Source organism: Coenobita brevimanus, chromosome 100 (genome assembly GCF_032717465.1).
Source record: "Coenobita brevimanus isolate Jiangsu-jjx chromosome 100, ASM3271746v2, whole genome shotgun sequence".
In the NCBI taxonomy this organism is placed as follows: Eukaryota; Metazoa; Arthropoda; class Malacostraca; order Decapoda; family Coenobitidae; genus Coenobita; species Coenobita brevimanus.
Genome location: NC_137053.1, coordinates 53,067,175 through 53,091,270, shown reverse-complemented (window position 1 = coordinate 53,091,270; position 24,096 = coordinate 53,067,175). Strand labels below are relative to the sequence as shown.

The 24,096-nt window shown below is 42.5% G+C and overlaps 1 protein-coding gene across 4 annotated transcripts in view; it reads left to right on the top strand.

Moving 5' to 3' along the window:
• Positions 1-24,096, top strand: part of LOC145414592 (uncharacterized) — a 260,262-nt gene that overhangs the window by 186,218 nt on the left and 49,948 nt on the right. For all 4 annotated transcript variants that reach the window (XM_080284118.1, XM_080284116.1, XM_080284117.1 and 1 more), the window contains one exon: positions 17,361-17,437. In XM_080284118.1, coding sequence (XP_080140244.1) covers positions 17,361-17,437 — 77 coding nt within the window. The remainder of the gene's footprint in view (positions 1-17,360; positions 17,438-24,096) is intronic.

Genomic DNA, 24,096 nt, shown 5'->3' with positions numbered 1-24,096 from the left:
TCGGTTTTCTGCCCATACTGCTTTTTCCCACGAAACTTACGTTTTTCTGATGGATTTTGATGTGATTCATTCGATTTTGAGCATCATTTCCGTCGGAAATAACCAGATTTTGAGATATGACCCCCCCCCATCCCCCTGCAACAATGGGGGAGCTTTGGGGAATCAGGGGTTATAGGGAGGGGGGGAAACACAGAAAATGGTCATTTCCGACTGAAATGAAGCTGAAAATCGAATGAATCATACCAAAATCCATCGGAAAAACCTAGGTTTCATGGGTAAAATACAAAGCTCAAACTTATCCTAACCAAACCTAACCGAACCAAACCGAACCTAACCTAAAACCTAACCTAACCTAATCCAACCTAACCTAATCCAACCCAACCAAGCCCAAACTGAAAGTAACCAACTATTCAAACCTTACATCTTCTTACCTTATTCGTCTCTCTCTCTCTCTCTCTCTCTCTCTCTCTCTCTCTGATTTGTAGCTTTTATAAAATTATTCCAAAAATATTCCATTCCATTCTAAATTATACTAGAATGATGCTAAAACTTCTAATATGCTAAAAAATATTCCAGGCTCGAAAATTTTATCAAAATTATGCTAAAGGAATAAAACTATGCTAGATATGGTAACACTGGCAGAGGGGCCGCGGGAAAGGGACAGAGGGTGGCGTGAGTTTACCGCGCTACAATTGGAAGTTGCGGGAATTTCAAATTTTTTGTTTTCTGTATATTCAAGGATATTTTAGTTGAACTTATTAATGCTAAGAAAATCCGCAAGAGGGCAAAACCGTAGACAAAAAATCCGCAAAAAATGCGGGATTACTGTATTAGAATTTAGTCCAGTCGGATCCTCGACTCCGAGAAAAGCGAATTCCAGTCTCTTGAAGTCCGATATAGTGAAGTTTTACTATAGTCGCGGCGCACGACTCAAGTTGTTATTATCGTGCCCTGGCAACCTACCATTGAAAAGTGCGTCTGATTTCGGGTATAATATGACACGCATTTGATTCGTGTATAATATGTTCGTGTATAATAATATTCGTGTATAATATATTCATGCATAATAATATGATTCGTGCATAATTTGATACAAAATTGGACGCACTTTTGAATGGTAGGTTGGCAGGGTACGATAATGACAACCTCAGAGTCGTGTGCCACGACTATAGTAACTCCTAGTTTTTCGCTGCCTGGATGTTCCACCAAAACTGGGAGAAATGTGAAACATCGAAGTGTTAAATTAAAGAATCAATGGGAAAAATAGAGGAGCGTTCCGGTTGGACATGTACACCCGAAAGCAATAATCGGTAGCCCCCCTAGTTGCTGAAGCCAAGGGAAGCATAGACCGGGCGAACGAATCCAGCTTGGCCTCCTCCCCCTCCTGGGCCCTCCTGACCCCGCCCCTCTCTACCTAACCCTCGTCTAAATGTTGCCGGGTAGCATATTTCCGTTTTGTATGGGTATTCGTCTCAATACCACAGCCAACCACCTCAGCCAAGCAGCCCTAGTGGGACAGGTTAGGACAGGAAGACTAAGTACGGTAATTTTCCCTAGTAAACACATTGAGCATATTTTTGAGAAAAACCTATGGTTAGTTTGAAACAATGGGTTGAGGGTCATTCCTGGATGAGGTTTCACTGTGGTGAGACGAGTATGCATACAGAACAGCTGGGTAGGTTTGTAACACTCGTGGTTGGCGATGTTATGTTGTGTCCATGTCTACATGAAGTAACATTCATGTGAGTTACCACTAGCGTTAATAACATCCAAGAAGTGATGTGCGATAGTGTGTTACCAGCTAGCATATGAATGCGGAGAAGCAGTGTGACATAAATAAAGGCATGAATATGTAAAAAGCTGAGCAAGTTACATTTTAGTGCATTATAATCATATGTTCTTATCGACATCAAGTAAATAATATTCCCATTTCAAGTCCATGAGGTTATTTCAACCACATTTATGATATGTGTTGCCATCTGGCGGTGCTCCAGGTTGTCAGTCAAGCAAAAATGTTTTCTGGTATTTTATATTTATATATAGACATGAAATCAGTTACGAATAATATTCCCTCATATGAAACTTTGCTTCAAAGATTGGAGTCATCCTCTGGTATGAATCACACACACACACACACACACACACACACACACACACACACACACACACACACACACACACACACACACACACACATGTTGCATAGTTGCACACATTGGGTACTGAAGGAATGCAGAAAACAACTGGTGGATAAGACTCACAGTTTAATTGTGTGTTCTCTGGAAGAGGGGAAAGTGCCTCAAGAATGGAAGAGGTCAAATGTGGTACCAATTTATAAGGGAGGAAACAGGGAAGAACCCCTGAATTATAGACCAGTGTTGCTAACCAGCATGGTCACAAAATTGTGCCAAAGAATTCTGAAAGATAGATGGATAAAATATCTAGAAGAGATTAATATTTTGGCTGATAGTCAGTTTGGATTTAGAAGTGGAAGGTCATGTGTGTCCAACTTGTTGAGTTTTTATTCAAGAGTGATTGATGTGCTACAGGAGAGAGATGGTTGGGTGGATTATGTGTATTTAGATTTGGAGAAGGCCTTCGACAAGGTACCCCATAAGAGACTAATGTGGAAACTAGAGCATTTAGGAGGACTGAAGGGGAACCTCCTGGAATGGATGAGAGACTTTTTGAAAGACAGACAAATGAGGACAGTAATATAGGATAGGATGTCTGGATGGAGGGAAGTAACAAGTGGAGTCCCACAGGCTCGGTGTTGGCGCCAGTAATGTTCCTGATTTATGTAAATGATATGGTAGATGGAGTGAACAGTTATGCAAGTCTGTTTGCTGATGATGCAATGATCATGAGGAAGGTAGAAGTTGAGAAGGATTGTAAAATGCTGGAAGAGGATCTGGATAGGATACACGATTGGAGCCGGATGTGGGAAATGAAATTTAATGCAAAGAAATGTGAAATATTGGAAATGGGTAAAAGTACCAAGAGGCCATCATTGAATTATTTGATGTGTAATGAACCAATCACAAAAGCGAGAGAAGAGAAAGATTTGGGAGTGTTGGTCCAGGGTAGTTTGTCACCTGAAAAACACATTAACAAGGCAGTTAGAGAGACGTATAAACTCCTGACTAATATAAGAGTAGCTTTTCATTATATGGATGAGGAGATGATGAAAAAATGCTTGTGGCCATGATTCACCCCAGGTTAGAATATGCAGCAGTAGTGTAGTCCCCACACAAAAAGAAAGATATAAACAAGATTGAGAGAATACAAAGAACAGCAACCAAAATGGTCCCCAGTCTGGCAGATCTCTTGTATAGAGAAAGGTTGGAAAAGCTGGATTTGCCTTCCTTAAAAGAAAGGAGAAAGAGAGGAGACATGATTGCAGTGTTCATGACCATGGTGGGAGTAGATAAAATTGACAAAGAAGATCTGTTTGTTTGAGATATGAGAGTAACAAGAGGACACGGAATGAAACTCAAGAAACCAAGCTGCTCGAAGGATATCAAGAAATATAGTTTTCCGTATGGATGTATAGACCTGTGGAATAGTCTGGACAAAGAGATCGTCCAGTCTAAAAACTTTAACAAGTTTAAAGCTAAATTTGACTTATTGAGAAACAGAGATGGGACCCCACGAGCGTAGCTCATTTCCTGTATATCACAATTAGGTAAATACAATTAGGTAAATACATATGCATACACACAGACCTGCCACACAATGTCAATACATAGCCATTCGATCTAAAGATGAGGACTATCTATCTATCTATCTATTGCCAGACGCCTCAATCCCGTTTGGGGTGGCCACAAACAAATCGCCTCCAAGTCGCCCTGTCCCCCGCCATTTCACTGCCCTGCTCCCAACTCACACCCCCCTCTCTCATATACCTCTCCACCCCATCCCTCCATCTCATCCTCGGCCTCCCCCTCCCTCTTTCCCCCTCCACCTCACTCACATACACTCTCTTCGTCAGTCTTTCACCCTCCATCCTCTCCACATGGCCAAACCACCTTAGTGTGTTCCTCATAACGCTTCCTATCACATCCACATCAACACCACAACGCTCCTTTATATCCTCATTCGTCAGCCTGTCTCTCCATGTGACTCCACAGGCTCCTCTTAAATAACTCATTTCCACTGCTCTCACTCTTGACTTGTGACCTTCCAACAACGTCCAATCTTCACTTGGTAACTGATTCAATAAATAACAGGACTACAGTCCTGTTATTTATTGAATCAGTTACCACTTCCATCATCATATCCTTCATCCTAACCACAGTAATAATTACATCAGCATGTATAACTGTAGTGACTGCACTGTGGAATTATGTTACTTTACAGCAAGGAGTTAGACGGCTAGTCCCATGAGGAATAATTTTGTTTGGCCGCTGTAATAAGGCCTAGAGCAAAATAAGTCATCCATGTCTCGCATATAAGTCTTTTATTCGCGTGTTGTAAATGCCAAGTTGTTTTCTGCAAAGACAGGCAACATACAAAGGTCGTAACCCCCAAACAATATGCTAGCAATACACAACTTTATGGCCTTGTGACTCTAACACTGGAAAATTGCTGGGTGTATTTCAACTACCAATTTAAACCACAGAGAACTCGCTCCTATACCTTACGGTGTCATGTCCACCTGATTTCCAATATAGAGGTGTATAAAATGTGTGCTCAAAGCATGTTAGATGTTTCGTTCATGTTTTGGGATTTGTTGGTTCGCACTGCAGTGAAGCGGCAACTAAGGGTGCGGGTGGTGGGGGTGGAGTGACAGAGGGTAACAGATATCGTAAATGTGGGTGAAATAGTTTCATACACATGAAATGTGAATATTATTTACTTGATATTAATATGAATGTATTAATAAAATGCAATAAAACTACCGTATTTCATGGGGTGGAGGACACACTTTTTTTTGTCTCAAAATCACCTTCAAATATCCTGCTGTGTCCTGGAGGCGAGACTAAGACCTTGGCTCCATTTAGAAGAATCACTTTTACAGAGGATCATCTCACTGTTTGGCAGTCAAAACACCTTTGATTTATTGTAAAAAGTTACATTCACTTGTGTATATACTCAGATTTTACGATTAGAAACACCCAGGTTCAAGAAAAAATTTAGGGTTTGTTTACAACTGGCCATGTGACGGTCTGGGGGTTTAGCGGTATAGCAGTTTAGCAATTTAGCATGTAGCATACACCCTGCATTAGCAGGCTAACATGATCGCTGGTGAACTCCCTGCTAACCTTCTGAAATGCTGTCATGATCACTTTGCTTGCCATCCACTCAGTAACTAGTAAGGGAATCACACTGGAGATGATGGCTAGCATGACGTTTGAGTCATTGTAACAAATGTCTGTCTCATTTGGAAATTCAATAACCCTTGTTTGGCTGGCTTCTGTTACTGATATTTTGTTTCATTCGAGACAAGAATATAATAGAAGGAAACAGTTTGATATTACTGTTACTGAAAAACGGGAAAAACAACTGCAACATTGAACAGTACTGTCTGAAATTACAGCTTATTAGCTGTTTAGCTATTTAGCAGTTTAGCACCTAGCGTTCCCCTAACTCTCAGAACATGATCACTTCTGAAACCCTTGCTAACTTTCTGAAAGGCAATAATGATCACTTGCTATCCAATCACTAACTAGCAAGGGAAGCATATTGGAGACGTTGGCTAGCATGACTTTTGTTGAGTTATTGTAACAGACGTCTGTCTCATATGGAAATTCAAAAGCCCTTGTTAGGCTGGCATCTGCTACTGATATTTTGTTTCATTCGATACAAGAGCATCATAGAAGGAAGCAGTCTTATATTACTGTTAGTGAAAAATGGAAAAAACAGTTGCAATATTAAATAATACTTCCCGAAATTACAGCATTATTAGCGGTTTAGCAATTTAGCAGTTCAGCGCCTAGCGATATGGAAATTCGATCATCCCACGTTAGGATGGTTTCTGGTACTTTTAGGGTACATAAAATGGTGTAAACATTCCTTGTAATTGATTTTTGGGAACTTGGTTGTGTTGTTTGTGATTCTAAAATTCAGTACATGCAGGCATTTGAAGACATGCTGGCATTTGTTTTGGAGATATAGTGTATTCCTTCACTTAATGGCCATTGTATTTTCTTAAATCAATGAAAGAACTGGTTTTATTGAGTTTTGTTTTTTTAAGTTCATTTCATGAAAAATAATTCCTATCTTTATATACTGATACATATTTAGTGTTCCTTAGTAGAGATGAACAGCATGTCCCAAGTACAGTAATTGTACAAAAGGAATCGGACACTTTGGACTTCATATTTCATAAACAAACGGGTAGTGTTAAGATGGCATCGTGGTTTGGAGTAATATTTTATAAGGAAGGGGTTGTTTGTTTGTTTTCTTGTCTTGTACCCTTCTTTTACATAAAAATGAAGACACCAAACATATATATACAGTACTGAAGAGAGACTCTAATGTGTTAAGATAGTGTCATGGAATGCAGTAACAGTATGTAAGGAAGGGGTTGTTTGTTTTCATGTCTTATACCCTTCTTTTACATAAAAATAAGGAAACCAAAGACAGATATACAGTACTGAATAGAGGTTCTGAAAGGTGAGTGTGTATTTTAGTGAAAAATACTCATATCAAGTAACCTTTCTGTAGTCTTGGTCAAGACATACTTTTTTTCTCAGAACTTCCCTTCCAGAATTAGAGTGCGTCTTTCACACTGCAGTGTCTAACATGCCACGAAATATGGTATACTCTCTCCGCCTTTTTCATTCTGCCTTTATTTTACATCACAGTACAGTTATTTGCAGATGATACTGTGTTGTTGAGTGAAGATGAAGGGGAGTTGCAAGGCTTGGTGGATGAGTTTGGGAGACTGTGTAAGAAACGGAATCTAAAGGTGAATGTCGGGAAGAGTAAAGTGATGGTCTTTGAGAGAGATGAAGTCAGTGAATGTACAGCGAGGTTGGATGGTGAGGAATTGGAAAATGTGAGTACGTTTAAGTATTTGGGTAGTGTGATGAGTAAGGATGGAGGTTTGGAAGGTGAAGTGCTTGAAAGGGTACAGCAGGGAAGAAGGGTTGCTGGTTCTTTGAAAGCAGTGATAAGAAACAGGGAAGTGAGCATGGAAGTGAAAAAGTTACTACTTGACAGTACTGTATTGTGATACCAACTCTAACGTGTGGAAGTGAAGCTTGGACGTTGTTGGAAGGACACAAATCAAGAGTGAGAGCAGTGGAAATGAGTTATTTAAGAGGAGCCTGTGGAGTCATGTGGAGAGACAGGCTGACGAATGAGGATATAAAAAGTGTTGTGGTGTGGATGTGGATGTTATAAGTGTTATGAGGAACACACTGAGGTGGTTTGGCCATGTGGAGAGGATGGAGGGTGAAAGACTGATGAAGAGAGTGTATATGAGTGAGGTGGAGGGGGGAAGAGGGAGGGGGAGGCCGAGGATGAGATGGAGGGATGGGGTGGAGAGGTATATGAGAGAGGGGGGTGTGAGTTGGGAGCAGGGCAGTGAAATGGCGGGGGACAGGGCGACGTGGAGGCGTTTTGTTTGTGGCCACCCCAAATGGGATTGAGGCATCTGGCAATAGATAGATAGGTAGATAGTGCTTCTCCACGTTCATGTTCAAGCTAATAACACATTGTCGCACATTACTCGTGGTATGTTATTAATGCTAATATTAACACACGTAAATGTTAAATCATACAGACATGGACACAACATAACCACCAACCACATATAATACAAACCTACCCGGCATCGTTTTGACAGGGGTTGGGTAGAGAGGGGTGGAGTGGGGTGGGATGGGGGTGGGGGAGGGGGGAGGCCATGTTCGTTTGCCTGGTCTATCCTTCCCTTGGCTTGAGCTACTAGGGGGGGCTACCGATTATTGCTTTCGGGTGTACCTTCCTTATCATAAAGTACTATAACACCAAACAGGCCGTACCCAAAATGAAGAGTGTTTACTAGTGCTAAAAGAGGATAACATAATAAACATGACCTGAAAAGACATTAAAGTTGTTATAAAGAGCTGCAACACCAAAAATCCTTACCAGAAATAAAGTGAAGACTGGCTTGAGTGGCAAGTGAAGGTGTGTTGAGGGTAGATGGGCTGGTTACTAGGTGACATGGGCCTCTCTGGGGAAGCCTCAACACCTAGACCAAAACCCTCTGAGACGAACTCAGGCTCCAGCACCTCCATTTCCTCTCTGTCCACTTCTCCTCCTTCATCCACCCATGCTGGCACATCCAAGTCTTGCAGAAGAGCAGCCACATTCTCTCCTGAAAATATCATGTGATCCGGGCTTGTCTCTGCTCCTGATGTTTCCTGTTGTAGACGGCCATTGCTTGAGACTTCAGATCAGTCAAGGTCGATAGGATGTTGCTAGCCTCAGGCATAATCCTAGTGTATGCGTCGAAGGTGGTTGCCATGTTGGTTATGGTGGACAGGGTCTGGGATAATTCCCACCATCACTAACTCAAGAGTTGCCACTGATCGCCAGCTAGTTCCATATGGAAGTTGGGCTACTCATGCAGAGACCACAGAAGTCGAATATCTTTAAAAATCTCTCCCATGATAGTTATTGATATACAGTACGTAAGCTCTTCATGATATTATTCTTTAGTAGTTATACTAATTTCCTAGATATGCTTTAATGCGATAAATGCAGGAAAACATTACTATAGAAGCCTTGAAAGCACACTGGGTGTGACAGCATTCATCACATATTTACAAGTCTCTAGCTGTACCTTTTGTTTGAAACCCATATAATTTAGTTTTCTAAAAGAACAATGTTTCTTCTCCAAAATGCTGAAGAAAATCTGCACAGTTTTTCATATGAAAATTGTGCAATGTTTAAAGCCGAAAACGTGCAGAGACAAGACTGCCAGCCGAAATCCATTGATGCCGAGGGCTCCAAAATACTGTACAAAAAGTCAGCACAGCACGCTGGTGGTGTACCCTGAACAGGGTATTCTTCTAGACTTCAGGAAAAACTTCAGTTTAGGTACTGTCCATTTTTCTGTGCAACAGTTTTCCATGATCTTTGTACAGCAGGTCCAGCGGGACAGTAGACACATGTGAGTTTGTTATTATTTGTGAACATAACGTACTATCTTCAACCGTGTCGAGCAAATAATTCTTAATGGAGAATCGTTACATGTTTCTCAGAACATATTTATTTTTGTTTTGATGGACAAATACATGAAATGGATGTAAAATAAAGCTCGTCGATATTTAAGGAAGGAAAGAGTAGTGACTGTCCCTAAAATGAGATGATACTCGCACCCCACCAATTTTTGATTCTATTTGATTATAATACAGCCTCTCTTCCCTGTAGCAGTGAGTAAAATAATGTTGTTATAATTTCTCTCTTCCTTTTAGTAACACAGAAGGCACACAAAAGGAACGGGGTTTAGTTGACCGATTTTGATGTCGAAAATTAAATTTCGAAAATTAAATAATCTGGTGAAGAGTGGCAGTTTTTCCTTGGTTAGTGACATCGGGAATTTCTGTGTGCTCATCTTGCCCTCTGCAGTGTGCTCTGGTCTTTCATTCTCCTCTTCACTAGAGTACATCTCTTCCTCTGTTATGTCTACTGCACCTGAGCCTAGGTCGTGGTGTGTCAAGTGTTTTCTTACAGCCGTTTCTTCCACCTCTAATGCATCTTGGCTTGTGTTTCTGATAGCTTCCACAATGGCTGCCAGAGTGTCGTCTGCCCCCTGCTGCTCACCTTCCACAGTCAGGTGAGGGAAAAGTTTCTTCCACCTGTATGCTATAGCGGTTGGGGTACATTGTTCCAGCATTCAGCCATGATATCCACTGCATTTTTTATGTTGAAATCCTTCCAAAACTGACTTACTGTCTTGGCAGGTCGAGAATCGGCAGGTGGTGGCAGGGGTGTGGGTGTGCTAGGAGACTGGTCTGGCCTTGAGGACGGTCCCGGTGTGGGCTCCTCTGGACTACTTGGTGACAGTTCCGGCCTGGGAGACATTGCTGCTGGTGTAGCCTGTGGACTACTCGGAAGGTCCTGAGACTCTGGCGAGGCTGCGGGTGTGCAATGTGGGTCATCTCCGCCGTCAGAATCTTCCTCTTGTTCCTGAATCTGGTGCAGAATTGTGTGGTCACTTGTCTCTTTCCTGAGTCTGCCCTGCACCTTAGAATAGAACATGTTCTTAATGTTGGCGATGATCTCTTGGTTTAGGGGTTGGAGTTGTGAAGCTGTGTTGAATGGTAAGAATACAACATGGACGTCAGGGTAACAGTCGACAAGATATTTGGCATGTGCTCTTGCAGTATCCATAAAAAGAACAACCTTAAATGCCAGGTTCATTTTCCTGCAGTGCTTCTGTGCGAGGGGAACGAAATACCGGTTGAACCACTCGTGCGACACACTCTCCACCATGTAGCCTCGTGGCGTGACCTCCCCAGTAACATTGAGTTTGTTCATGTTGCAGTGTCCGTAGGGCCGAGGTTTATGGAATTTGTGGATGATTAGAGGCTTCATCTTGTGTGAGCCAGAAGCGTTGCAGGTGAGTAAGATGCTCAGCCTGTCCTTATTCATCTTCTTGCCGACTGCCTGCCTCTGTCCCTTCGTCAGGTACATGTATCTCGCAGACTGCTTCCAGAAGATGCCGGTCTCATTGCAATTATAGACCTGGTGCCATGAATACCCACTCTCCTCAACAATCTTGCTTGCCTCCTCTGGAAACCTAGCAACTGCATCAATGTCAGCAGAGGCCACCTCACTGTGGTAAGCCACCCTTCTCACCTCGCACCATTTCTTAATCCTGAAGAGCCACCCTGACGACGCTCTGAACATGGGTGGTGGGTTTATATTCTTCTTCCTGCAAACTGCAGCATGTATCTTTCGTGCCTCGTCCTTGATGGCCCTGGTAGAGATGCTTACACCCTCCCGGCTCTGGCTGTCGAGCCCGCAGACAAGATATCCTTCTGTTATGGCCATGACATGTCTTACCCCACAATCAGTCTTGTTGGACGGGAAGAATTTGGTCTGGATCGCAACCTTTGGACGATTATTGACATAAACACACATTCATAACAACACCCAAAAATCAACCGTACACAGAAGAAATAATTTGATGTTTGATGTTTTTCTAAGGCAATACTTAAACAGTACACCGTAAGGGTATAATGTACAGTGACTTTATAAGTACAGTAACCAAACACACATGCATAACAGCACCCTAAAATCAACTGTACACAGAAGAAATAATTTCATGTTTAATGTTTTTCTAAGGCAACACTTAAACAGTACACCCTTAAGTGTATAATGTACAGTGATTTTATAAGTACAGTAACCAAACACACAAGCATAACAACACCCTATAATCAACTGTACACAGAAGAAATAATTTCATGTTTAATGTTTTTCTAAGGGAACACAAACAGTACACCCTTAAGGGTATAATGTACATAACTTTATAAGTACAGTAACCAACATTGAGGACAATGAAAAGAGAAGCAGAAGAGGAGTGTTGGTGGGACCTGAAGGAAATGGCAAGTGACAAATATTGGTGGCGAGAGTTCATCGTGGCACTATTCAGTGTGTGGTGTGCCACAGGAAATGATTGATTTATTGATTGACTGTATATTCTGTCCCTGAACTGTTCTAACTATGACTTGGTTGGTTAACGTTGGTTACCTCAATAAACTTACCCCTTTAGGTGAGTACTGATACTGTAAAAACTAGTGGCAGAAATAAAGGTTGAGTAAAAACAATGCAGACACATTTACTTTATTATTATTTAACGTGTACTCACCTGCTTTTTGAGAGTTTCCCTGTTCTTCCTGAGGGTCCTTATAGTGCTTTCAGGAGCCCCTGTCAGGCGACGTATTTCAGGGGCTGTCAGCCCCTCCTGAATGAGCTGCAAAATCCTTGCCTTGTTGGCAACTGAATACCAGCGATGTTTCTGGCCAACCCTGTACACTCGCTTTTCCTTAGGCTGCTGCAATGGCACTGCACCATCCCCCTCATCTCGTCGTTCTGTGCACTGTACTTCACTGGTGCGCTGCATCTCAAACGTCCAGGTGTGGGTCGGAAAGTCACGAGCCACGAGGCAAGCACAGCACAAAAAAAACAAATGGCCTGTGGGTCTGTATTACTGCCGCTGTATCGGTAGAGGGCACGATGGTTCCAAGATGGCCGCCAACAATTGAGCATCGGTATGCTCCATTGGCTGCTGGCTGGGAGCAGCAAAATGTAGGGAAATCAACGAATTGTGGGACAACTCGGAAACTTTTTTCTTGTGCGAAAAACGAGGCGTTGAAGTAAAATGCGTCGAAATACAAGGAGTTACTGTTTGGGTGGGATGGGACACAGGGCAGGATCCAATGGGTCAGAGGGAGGTGGAGAGATGACATGGAGGGTGGATCCCACCCCACACCCAGGGAGGGGGCTTGATCATGCCTTCCACCACTTCATCTCTTAGTTTCCACTGGCTAGATACCATTTATGTCATAAAAGAGGCTACGTTACAACTCTCCTGTTTTTTTTGTAACCTCTCCATGATTGTCGACCATAGAACTTCACTGAACAAGATCAGAACCAACGATTATTGGACGTAGGTCTTTAGGGGTTAATTGGCCGCTGGTGTTGAACGATGCATTACCGTGGTGTGGCCATTGGTGTCGATGCAGCATGATCTGTAAAAATTTGTGAACAATTTTGGGAAGGGAACGAAGGTCTGGGAGACGTTGACACTGACCTATTCTACCCTCTAAATCACTCAGGCTGTCAGTACAGCGCATGACAGTCATGAGTGGATGTCCGATTTTCGCTCCCCTCAAGGCCAGCACCCCCATGCACTACTGCCCTCTGGAATCACGCCAGGGCTTTACAACCCCTAGAATAAGGGCTGAACTCTTCCCAAAGATGGGGAGAGTGATGACGACCATGTTGGGTCTGAGGACGAGCGTGGAAGCAGCATAGATGACCCCTCAGATGATGATAGTGACAAGTGGTACAAGAAGCCAACTGAGGAAGATCATGATGACAAGGACACTGATGATGCTCCGTGTCCTTCCTGCCACAAGATTGCAGCACCACCGGCTAAGAAGAAGAAGGTGGCAAAGCAATTATATGCTATCTCCATGTGTCTTTAATATCCTCACTGTTCACCACTACCCTTCCTTCATCATTCTTCACACACTGCTCACCTATAATATCCCGATTATCCCTCTTCACCTGACCTGCCACCCTAAATATATTTTTCCTATCCTCATGATTTAGGTTATCAAGTAATTGTCTCTGTGACTCAGGCTTTGCCCTGTATACCTCTCTTCTAGCCCTACGCTTGGCAGCCAAATATTCCTCTTTGATACCACCCTTCTTCCATTCCTGGAAAAGCCTTCTTTTCTCCTTAACTGCAGCTTCTACACCCTCATCCCACCACGAAGTTACTTTATGTCTTGGTGGTCCTCTTGTCCAACCGCATGTTACATCAGTAACTCTCAAGAAGTTGTTCTTGAGGGCTTTGTACTGTTCATTAACGCCTCTGTCTACAACTCCCTATTCAGCCACCACTCTCCTCAACTCGCTATAGAAGTCATCCCGTACTACTTGGTTTTTCAGCTTCCATATTTTCCTCCTAGGTACATAAGTCCTCTTTTTCATCACTTGTTCTTTAAGCACCATATCACATATCAATAGTTTGTGCTGCTGCACACACTCCTCACTTCCTATAACTTTAACATCCCTCACTAACCTCCTATCAGCCCTCCTAACCAGAAAATAATCTATCTGACTGCTATTTCCCCCAGACTCATACGTAATTATCCTACTGTCTCTTTTCCTAAAATATGTGTTGCACACAATCATGTCCGTTGCCTCCCCAAACTCAAGTATCCTTTCCCCTTCTGCATTCCTTAGACCATACGCACATCCCCCATGCACTCCTTCATAACCTTGTGCTGCTTCACCTACATGACCATTCAAGTCCCCTCCCAAAATCACTATCTCATCATCCCGCATACCACCCACTACACGTATTAAATCATCCCAAAATCTATCTTTCTCTGATTCATCCAATCCTGCCTGTGGAGCATATGCCAATATAATCGCAGCTATCTTTCTTCCCAACAGAATTTTCACTACCAATATCCTATCGCTTACTCTCAAAACATTCATAACATATTCCACCCATTTCTCCGCAATCATCACACCAACACCTCCATATCCGTCTGTCCCCCCCTGCCAAAACAACTTATAGCAACAGTCCTTCCCAACAATCTTTCTGGCTGATCCACCCCTGTACCGGACTTCCTGCAAACACACCACATCCATCCACCTCCTACTGAATGCCTCAACGACTTCCCCCGCTCTTCCCCTCAAACTTCCCACATTCCATGAACCCACCCTCATCCCCATGGGTGATTTACTGTCCTCAGGTTTGCTTTGAAACTTATTTTGTTTTGTCATCTTCAGTATTAATAAAGGGGGACAGACACAGCACAGGTCCCACTCACTGCACAGTCCCAGGTCCAGGCAATGGATCTGGGACCCCTAGCCCACCAGCTTACCTGTGGCTGTGGTAGTGGCCTCGGGGCACCCTGCCAGGACAGCTGCAGGGACACCCTCCAAGCACGTCTTGGCACTGCAACTATCCCACTATTATACACCCACCGATAGGGCAGCCTCCTGGGGCGCTACTCCCAGGTTCGGGCCCCTCTCTATTGGGCGGCAGTGGCAGCCTGTGAACCACAATGCCCTGTACCCTCTAGCACAGGTCCGAGCCCCATCTCGCCCTGGACCCACGATCTATGCCGGCGGAACCCCCGCCACGCCTCCCCCCAGAAGTCCGCCACTAGGTAGTGGGGGCAAAGTTTTCTGGCCGCATGCCCTTGCTGGCGCCAACCCCTGTAATGTAGTGGTATACGTTGTGTGAAATGTAAAGTGCATGTGGTGTAGTGCATAGATAGTTAGAGGAAATGTTTGGGAGAGTATGCTGGTCTACTCTCCATGTTACTGTCACACAAAAAAGGTCAGCAAAGGGGGATGGTTAGATAGCTAGAGAAACATGAGCTCCAGCTCTCCCTATCACCAGCATTCCCATTCCCCTCGGGAGTACTACCCTGTTCGGCCCGTGCTACGGCCTCCTTGTACAGTGTAAATACATTAACCCTTTGAAATTCAAATGACGATTTTGATAGTCATTTCAAATCCAACCTCAGAGATTCCGATGACACTTTTAATTGTCATTTTAAGAAAGTTTTGTAAAGTGTTCACCATAAATCGTGTTTACGGGTCATAACAAAGAAACTCGAGCATGACGTCTCAGAATGGTTGTGCTGTGTGTGGCAGTACTGCTCATCTGGTCTGTCTCATGGCTTTGTTTCTTTATCACTTTATTCATGGCAAATATTTTTCTACAGCAAGGTATAAAATTTTCGGTTTTTGCCTAACTTTAACTCGTCACTTTTACTTTTTCTTTTCTTTGTTTTCCCTTTTTCAACATACTATGATGAAGTACAACTCTTCAGCTTCAAAATAACACCACAACCAGCATCCTATCATAAAAAGTGCATTTACACTGACCAATCAAAGAAAATGATTGCGAAGTGAATATGAGGCCGAGACTAAAATAAAATTGTGCGTCTCTTTCCTTTCACTTTACCGTGCAATAAAATGCAAGAAATTACCATCATCTATATATCATTGTATAGGTAATTTACTGTAGTTTTGTATGGTTTAAATCAGATTTACATATCTTTATAAGTTCTTTTTTGCCAAATATTTTTCTACATCAAGGTATAAAATATTTGCTTTTCACCTAACTTCAACTTGTCATTTTGACATTTTATTTTCTTAGTTCTCCATTTTTGAACATACTACGATAAAGTACAACTCTTCAGCTTTAAAGTGACACCAAAACCAACATTCTATCATGAAAATTGTATTTACACAGAACGATCAAAGAAAAATATCTGGCCACGAAGATGTGGGTCAGCGTGAGTGGCTGACTCTAGCACAGACATAATCTTCCCAGCCCAGAAACTTGATAGGGTTAATTTCTACTTTAAATCAGTATTGATGCAAAATGGAACTCTGTCAGTGCAGGTTATCTTAAGGGTAAATATCCACTAACTTCAGCACGTTTTAGTTCTTAAACTTGATTTTTTATTAACAGTCATATTAAGCACAAATTTTTGATCGGATTTCAGATAATTAGGTGTGCATGAACAAATATGGGGATAAAAATTATAATATTTTCCATTTAAAAGTGCCAATTCAGTAGATGACAGCCGATTTGGTATTTCCTTGCACCGCTTGGAGAGAGTAGGAGTTGCCTGTTGTCATGGAGTACTCCTGATCCAGTGCCCGCCACCACAGCTTCCTGGTTTTCATGTCTCTTGTGCTTTTCTACTTGTGTTCCTGCACCAGTGGTGGTTATTTGCCCATGAAGCAAAGCTCAGCAGAACCACAATCAAACAACTTAGCTGGGGATCAGTCTTCTTTTGTCTTACGGGTTTGACGGGTTTATGATGTCACAGCCACTTGAGGCTCGTTCTGCCTTCAATCTCTTTTTGTGCAACTTTGAAGGCTTATATCTCTAAATTTGTACTTTGGTATTTCAGCATAGCTATATCATAGGATAATTCAACACATTTATTACCCAAATAAATTGTTTACTTAAAAAAAAAAAAAATCAACCATCAACCAGTCCATTATAGTCATATAAATTATACTGCTTTGCTGACTTGTTTTTTCTTTTCAAAATTACTGCATTGGTGTTTATCAGAAATCTTGTACGCAATCACTCCATGCTTATGATTTCATTGTATTTTTACCTTTATTGATGATGACTGATGATACTTTCAAAAATAGTTTCACATTGTGTTTATTTATTTATTTATTTATTTTTTATTTTTTTACCACTGAAAGTATTCTTGGCGAAGTAAGTGTGATGCTAAGCGGTTACTTTCATGTATTGATTAGGCTTGAAGTTTTTGTCTGGTTGGGCTTTCAGAGTTAGGCTTAGTGCCAATCCTAGTTGGTCAGAATTATAGGGAGTACTGGGGGGCAGAACTTCTCAGCTAGGTAAGGCTAAGTTACGATGTTCTTATGTGTCTAGTCAGTGATATCATACAGTGTATAAACACACTGTCTCAAGTGTTGTTAGGCAGTCATATTTGTAATAACCTGCCCTTATATACTGTATATATTTTAAAAGAAAAATTTGGGGGCTACCAGAACCAAACCCCCTATTTTACTTGCAAATATATGTCACTTTTTAGCATGAATTTGATTTAGCACGAGGTTCTGCATAACCTATCTCATGTTGTATGAAGACCATACTGTACAACATTTAATTTCAGGTCCCGTTCAAGGTCTCGAGATAGGCGTCACCGTAGCCGCAGCCGAGAAAGAAAGAGACCCATGGACATTAGGAAAGGTAAGAATGTTTGAAGGGGATTCACAAAAGTGTGTGGAAGAGTGGAGTGGAAAATACTAAAATTAAACATTTCTACTGCTACATTAATAAGTATGGATACACACCAACTTGTATGTTGTAGTGTCTATTGATGGTGGGATGTCAAACTACTGTACTGGGGTTGTGAAGAAGGTGCAAGGTAGGGCAGTGGATGTGGGGGTGGCTCTAATGAATGAGGGTGAGATTTGGAAGATTCCAGTGCTGCTGTTTGCTGATGATACAGTATCGTTGAGTGAAGATGAATGGGAGTTGCAAGGTTTGGTGAATGAATTTGGGACAGTGTGTAAGAGGAGGAAGCTGAAAGTTAATGTAAACAAAAATAAAGTTATTGTGTTTGAGAGGAATGAAGTCACAGAGTGTACAGTGAGGTTGGATGATGAGGATATGGAGAATGTGAGTGCATTCAAGTACTTGGGTAGTGTGATGAGTAAGGATGGAACATTGGGGGATGAAGTGCGTGAAAGGGTACACCAGGAAAGGAAGGTTGTTGGTTCACTGGAAGCAGTGATGAGAGATAGGGAGGTGAGTATGGAAGTTAAGAAGTCACTGCATGATAGTATTGTGATCCCTACCCTGACGTATGGAAGCGAGCCGTGGACCATGCAAGAGGGGAACAAGTCAAGAATGAGAGCAGTGGAAATGAGTTACTTGAGAGGAGCATGTGGAGTGACATGGAGGGACAGGTTGACGAATGAAGAAGTGAAGGAATGTTGTGGGGTGGATGTTGATGTGGTTGAGAAGATCAGGAGAAATACACTTAGGTGGTTTGGACATGTGGAGAGAATGGAGAGTGAAAGACTGACTAAGAGGGTGTATGTAGGTGAGGTGGAGGGAGGGAGAGGGAGGGGTAGACTGAGGATGAGGTGGAGGGATGGAGTTGAGAGGTATATGAGGGAGGGGGGAGTGAGCTGGGGGGAGGGTAGTCAAATGGTGGGTGACAGAGCGACTTGGAGGCGTTTTGTCTGCAGACACCCTTTGTGGGATTAGGGCATCGGGCTATAGATAGATAGATAGAAGAAAACGATATTGACAATTTAATGTATCACCCTCCATTTAGCAAAAGCGACCATGCAGTACTAAATTGCAACTTCAGGATTGCATATGACATAGTTAACAGGAATGAAAGTTATAAAAAGAGCCTAAATTATAAAAAGGGATATTATCATGACCTAAAGAAGTACTTCTTAGAAATTGATTGGGAAAAGGAGCTTAGAGGACAAGATTTAAATGCTATATATAAAAAATTCTGTGAACTTTATGAAATAGGAGTCCAGAAGTACATTCCACAGCACAAAGAAGCAGAAAAGAAAAGAAAAGAAATGCTTCAATACAGAATGTAAAAAATCAAAAGAAAACAGAGATTTGTTGTGGAATAAATACAGAAGACAGAATAATGAGAAGGCATATAGCAACTATAAACAGGCAAGAAACAATTATACAAGAATAAGGAGGGAAGCCCAAAAACAGTTTGAAGAGGATATCGTAAATAAAAGTAGTGATCAACCGAAGCTATTTTACAGCTACATCAGAAGCAAAACCAAAGTAAAAGATAAAATACAATCCATTACGGATGAGGGAATCACCCATACACAAGAGAAAGATATTTATGAATTGGAGCAGATGGGGGACGTGGAAGGTGTGTGCAGGATATTTACAGAAGAAATATGTGCAGCATGTGATGTGGTGTGTGGGAGGAAGAGAAGACGGAGGGGGGTGCAAGGAACAGCGTGGTGGAATGAAGAGGTGAGACAGGCTGCGGCACATAAGAAGAAAGCATACGATGAATGGATGAGAAATAGGGGCGTGGAAGAAGTAGAGAGGTGGAAGAGAGAGTTATATGTAGAAAGAGAGAGGTGAAAAGATTAGTAAGAGAGAGTAAGAAGAGAGTGGATGACGAATTTGGAAGGAACTTGCATGTAAAGTGGAGGGACTGTAAGAAAATGTTCTGGAAAGAGGTGAAAAGAGTAAGACTGGGTGGAAGTGAAGGTAGGAGGGGAGTGAAAGATAAAAATGGTAGATTATTAGTGGAGAAGGGAGAAAAGGTGAGCAGATGGAGAGAACACTTTAAAGAATTGTTGAACATAGAGGATGGAAGTAATGCGAGTATAAATGGCTGGGGAATGGCTGGGAGAAGGAGGGAGGTCAGAAGACAGGAAGAAACCAGTAGGATAGAAGTTGTTGAAGCGATGAAGAAAATTAAATTGGGGAAAGCCCCAGGAATTGATGGAGTGTATGGTGAAATGCTGAAGTATGGGGGAGAGATAGTAGTAGAATAGATGTGGAAAATGTGCAGATTGGCCCGGTCAGGTGCGGGTAAGTGGATGAGTCTGTTATGATGTGGCAGGGGTAAACCAGCTCTGCTGTCGAGCCCTGCTGCGGATGTCACTGATTGCATTGCGCAGTTGACCCTTGTGCAGTGTGGTGCAGTGAGGATCTGTCCGTTCTCCTCTTTGGGGCTAATATGCGAATGAATGTGTGTGAATGGATGAGTAAATGGGGAGTGTGTCGTCCTGTCTCGGCTACCTCCCTTTCCTTGGGGGAAGCAGCCTAGGTATATAGATAGATAGATAGACAAAGGAAAAGGGGAAAAAGAAGTGTGTGGTAATCATAGGGGTATCTGTCTTCTTAGTATAATAGGAAAAGTGAATGGTAGGATACTTATTGACAGAGTTAGAGAAAAAACAGAGGAATTAGTTGGAGAAGAACAGGGAGGCTTTAGGAAGGGAAGAGGTTGTGTAGATCAGATATTCATTCTTAGATCTTTGGTGGAAAAGTTTCTAGAGAAGGGAAAGAAGTTGTATGCGGCTTTCATGGATTTGGAGAAAGCATATGACAGGGAGGATAGACAAGGATTGTGGAAAGTATTAAGAATATATGGAGTATATGAGAAGTTGTTGAATGCTGTGAAGAGTATGTATGATGGTGCTAAGGCTGCAGTGCATGTGGATGGTGAACTGAGTGAATTTTTCTCTTTGAAGGTTGGGTTGAAACAGGGATATGTCATGTCTCCATGGTTGTTCAATCTGTACATGGATGAGGTAATAAAAGAGGTACAAGGTAGGGTAGTGGATGTTGGAGTGGCCCTGGTGAGAGAGGGTAGTGTTTGGAAACTCCCTGTACTGTTGTTGGCAGATGATATTATGTTGTTGAATGTACAGCGAGATTGGATCGTGGCAGTATCGTAACCAATGAGGTCTTGCCTAAGTGACGTATTTGCTGCTGCTATAAAGCTCGAATTGGGAAAAGTTTCAATACCATCTCAGCACTTTTGCGGCACCTCGGTTTGGGTTACCTTTCCTAGAAGAGTAGTCAAGTCGTACCCCACCTGCTCGTGGTGACCTCGCAGACACCCTGTTTTTTTGTTTTTTTTCCCATTTCTGTTTTTTGTGCTTTTTTTTTTTTTCGGTTTTCTTTTTTTCTCCTAAATTAGGGTGACACAAATGGGGGCGGCGCTACCCGGGTTTATCCCGGGTAGTATTGTATATAGGTGTTGCTGTTGTTGTCATTTTGTTTTGTTTTTTTGTTCTCCCTTATCATGAGTAAACAACACCAGTGCCCTCACTGCAGTAGGTCTGTAGCAAAAAGTGCACAAGCACTGAAGTGCACCTGCTGCATTGAGTGGATTCATATAGCTTGTGAAAATTTGGATGCAGGTGACTATCCATTTATGAAGAAGAGCCACCAGCTGGGCTTTCGTTGGCTGTGTAGCCAGTGTATTGCACCAGCAGACGAGGTCTTGGCTGGTGCAGGAAGTAGTACCAAGAAGGAGTTTGAAGATAAAGTTATTGGGCCGATCTTTCGAGCAATCAGAGACATATCAAATAGACTGGAGGCACTAGAGACCAAGATCTCATCACCCATGGCGGTCACGCAAGATCAGGCCAAGTCATTTGCAGATGCTCTTCGTGGGTCTCTCGTGGGGGGAGGGAAGGATCTGCCTGGGGGCGTGATTGAGATCAGCGCTCATGGCCAGACAGAAAAATGCCATTCATAGTCAGTATGTACTGATTGTGAAACCAGAGAGTGGCACTGGTGCCCTGACAAATCAGATGGGACCAGAAGACATCAGAGGCATACTTAACTCGGTACCGGTTGATAGTTGCATTAAGACCAAGGCTGGTGGGCTGGTAATGAAGTTTCCGTCAGCTGAGGCCAAGGTTGAAGCAACTGGGGTGCTGACTGATCATTTTGGCTCTGAGGGCACTTTTTGCATATCAGAGCCAAAGAAAATGTTGCCTAAAATGACCGTGACAGGCCTTTCCTCCTCCTTGGATGACTCTGACATCATCCCAGATATTCTGAGAAAAAACAATAAAATTAAGATGCTCTTTGATCGAGGTTGTACCCTCAACCTTCTCTTCACAAGGACAAGGAATAATACCAAAATTGCTGCCTTGAAGATGTTGCCAGAGGTGAGATCCTCCATTGTAGAACAGGGTAATTACAGTACCCTCGCGTCCAACACATGTTAGTTCAGCACGATTCGGGTCCAGCACGGAGAGCAATTAATTAGTATTATTTAATACGATTTAATTACTGCAACACAAGTGTGTTAGCATAACACGCACAGAGCTCCGAGAAGTGGGCGAAATCCGCAGAGTTCACTCTAGCACGATCACCCCCGGTCCAACACGGTCATACTGGACATTCCCATGATGATGATAGCCAATGAAAAACTTCTGATCAAGTAGCCTTCCCCGCCCGCTATCGTGATGTGATCGTGATGCCGCCCAATTAAAAACGCTTCTGGTGTCACGTGATGTTTTGTTTACATTTCTCCCGCCACAGCGCCATTCAGTTGCATAATTGCATTGGAAGGTGCTTTTTTCTTGCTGCATTTTCTGGCCTTGTTACTGCATTTTACCCTGCTCACGATGCCTAGGAAGCCTTCTGAGAACCCCAGGAAGCGTCGGCACCTCCCTCAGGCCACCAAGCTAGAAAGCATCGAGAGGAAGAAGAAAAGGGAGAGGAAAGTTGACATTGCCAAGGCCTACGACATGAATGAAGCCAACGTGATCATAATAAAAAACTTAAGACAAGATCCTGGCAGCCAAAGGCTATCACACGGTACTTCATACCAGGTTTGCCGTGGATACGATGGTAAATCGGAACGGTAACGTGGTAAAATTGCCGACGATACCATGGGCATTTGGAATTCATCTGGATGGATTCCTGCCGAGGATACGACGGGCAAAACAGTGTGACCAAAACCCAGGCGACTCGACAGAAAATGTATCGTACTACAGCATTGAACATTTAGCCTGACACTGAATACATATTAATATTTTAGAATAAATATCAATCGTTTTGAAACCCTTCTCATCGGCATGCGTACCAGTTTATAAACAAAGTTGCTTCTCCTTATTCTCTACCAAGTCAGCGACAGCGATCACTTTCCACAGTCACGAGACGGAGCTCTGGCAACAGTGTGAGAAGCATGCACTTTGCCGAGGATTACAGTGCTAGGACAGGCAGAAGCAGGACCTTCCATGGCTGTGGACGAAGATAGTGATTCTGAGTGTGATTTCGAAGGATTTATGAGGGAGGTTGAGGAGGAACAACAGCCATTACCCGATAATGACGCCAGCAGCCATCCTCCGGGTACCCAGTAGGACTACCTACAGCCTTGGATACCACCTTCCATTCCCAGCAAGCCCACCAACACTATCCTAAAAGGTTAGTTATCATTCATAGCACAGTACCATTTATTATAATTACAATAGTACCAATATATGTATAGGTATATGGTAGGTATTTAGGGTGACTTTTCCGAGGGTTGCTGACATAATTCATTTTTCCCCATAAGCTCTATTGTTAGTCCAACACGTTTTTGGTCCAACACGTGACCCATGCATGACAATATTACCGTGCTGGACACGAGGGTACTGTACATCTATTTAGATCATACAAGATGCTGCACTTTCAATAGATTCTGGGTTACACAGTGTCATCACTATCAAGGCTTTGGTCATACATCTGAGAGATGTTCTAGGAAAAGTGACGAACCTAAATGCGTCTTTTGTGCTGGAGCCCATAAATAAATCTAAGGACTGTAGTAACAGAAATTCTCCCAAATGCATCAACTGCTCCTCTTTAAGACATCAGGATGCTAATTCAAAGTCAGTCAGTTGCCCATTTTGCATTAAGTAGAGAATGTCCAATTATGATTTCTCATAGGAATAGATTGATTGAAAACACCAATATTGACCATTCAAAAAACTACGTCCCTCTTCAACCAGTTAAGGATGGGTCTTTTAAATATTCGTTCCATCCGTAATAAGATAGACTATATTAATGAAACTCTTAATCAGCACGAGCTTGATATTTTGTGCTTGACTGAAACCTGGTTGTATGAGTTTGATATCGATATTATTTTTAATGCTTTGCCTAAGACACATTCTATTATTAGTATTCCCAGGCCTGCTGCTGACTATCTGGGAGGAGGCGTAGCACTCATCTACTCGGCAGCACTTGCAAACGTTTCTCTCATTGACTCAGACCTGACCCGATCTTCATTTGAATTTATGGAAGTATTAATAAATTTCCATCAGAATACCATTAGAATTGCAATTGTCTATCGACCAGGTCATCCGGGCAGAGATCGAGGTTTTATGGAGGAG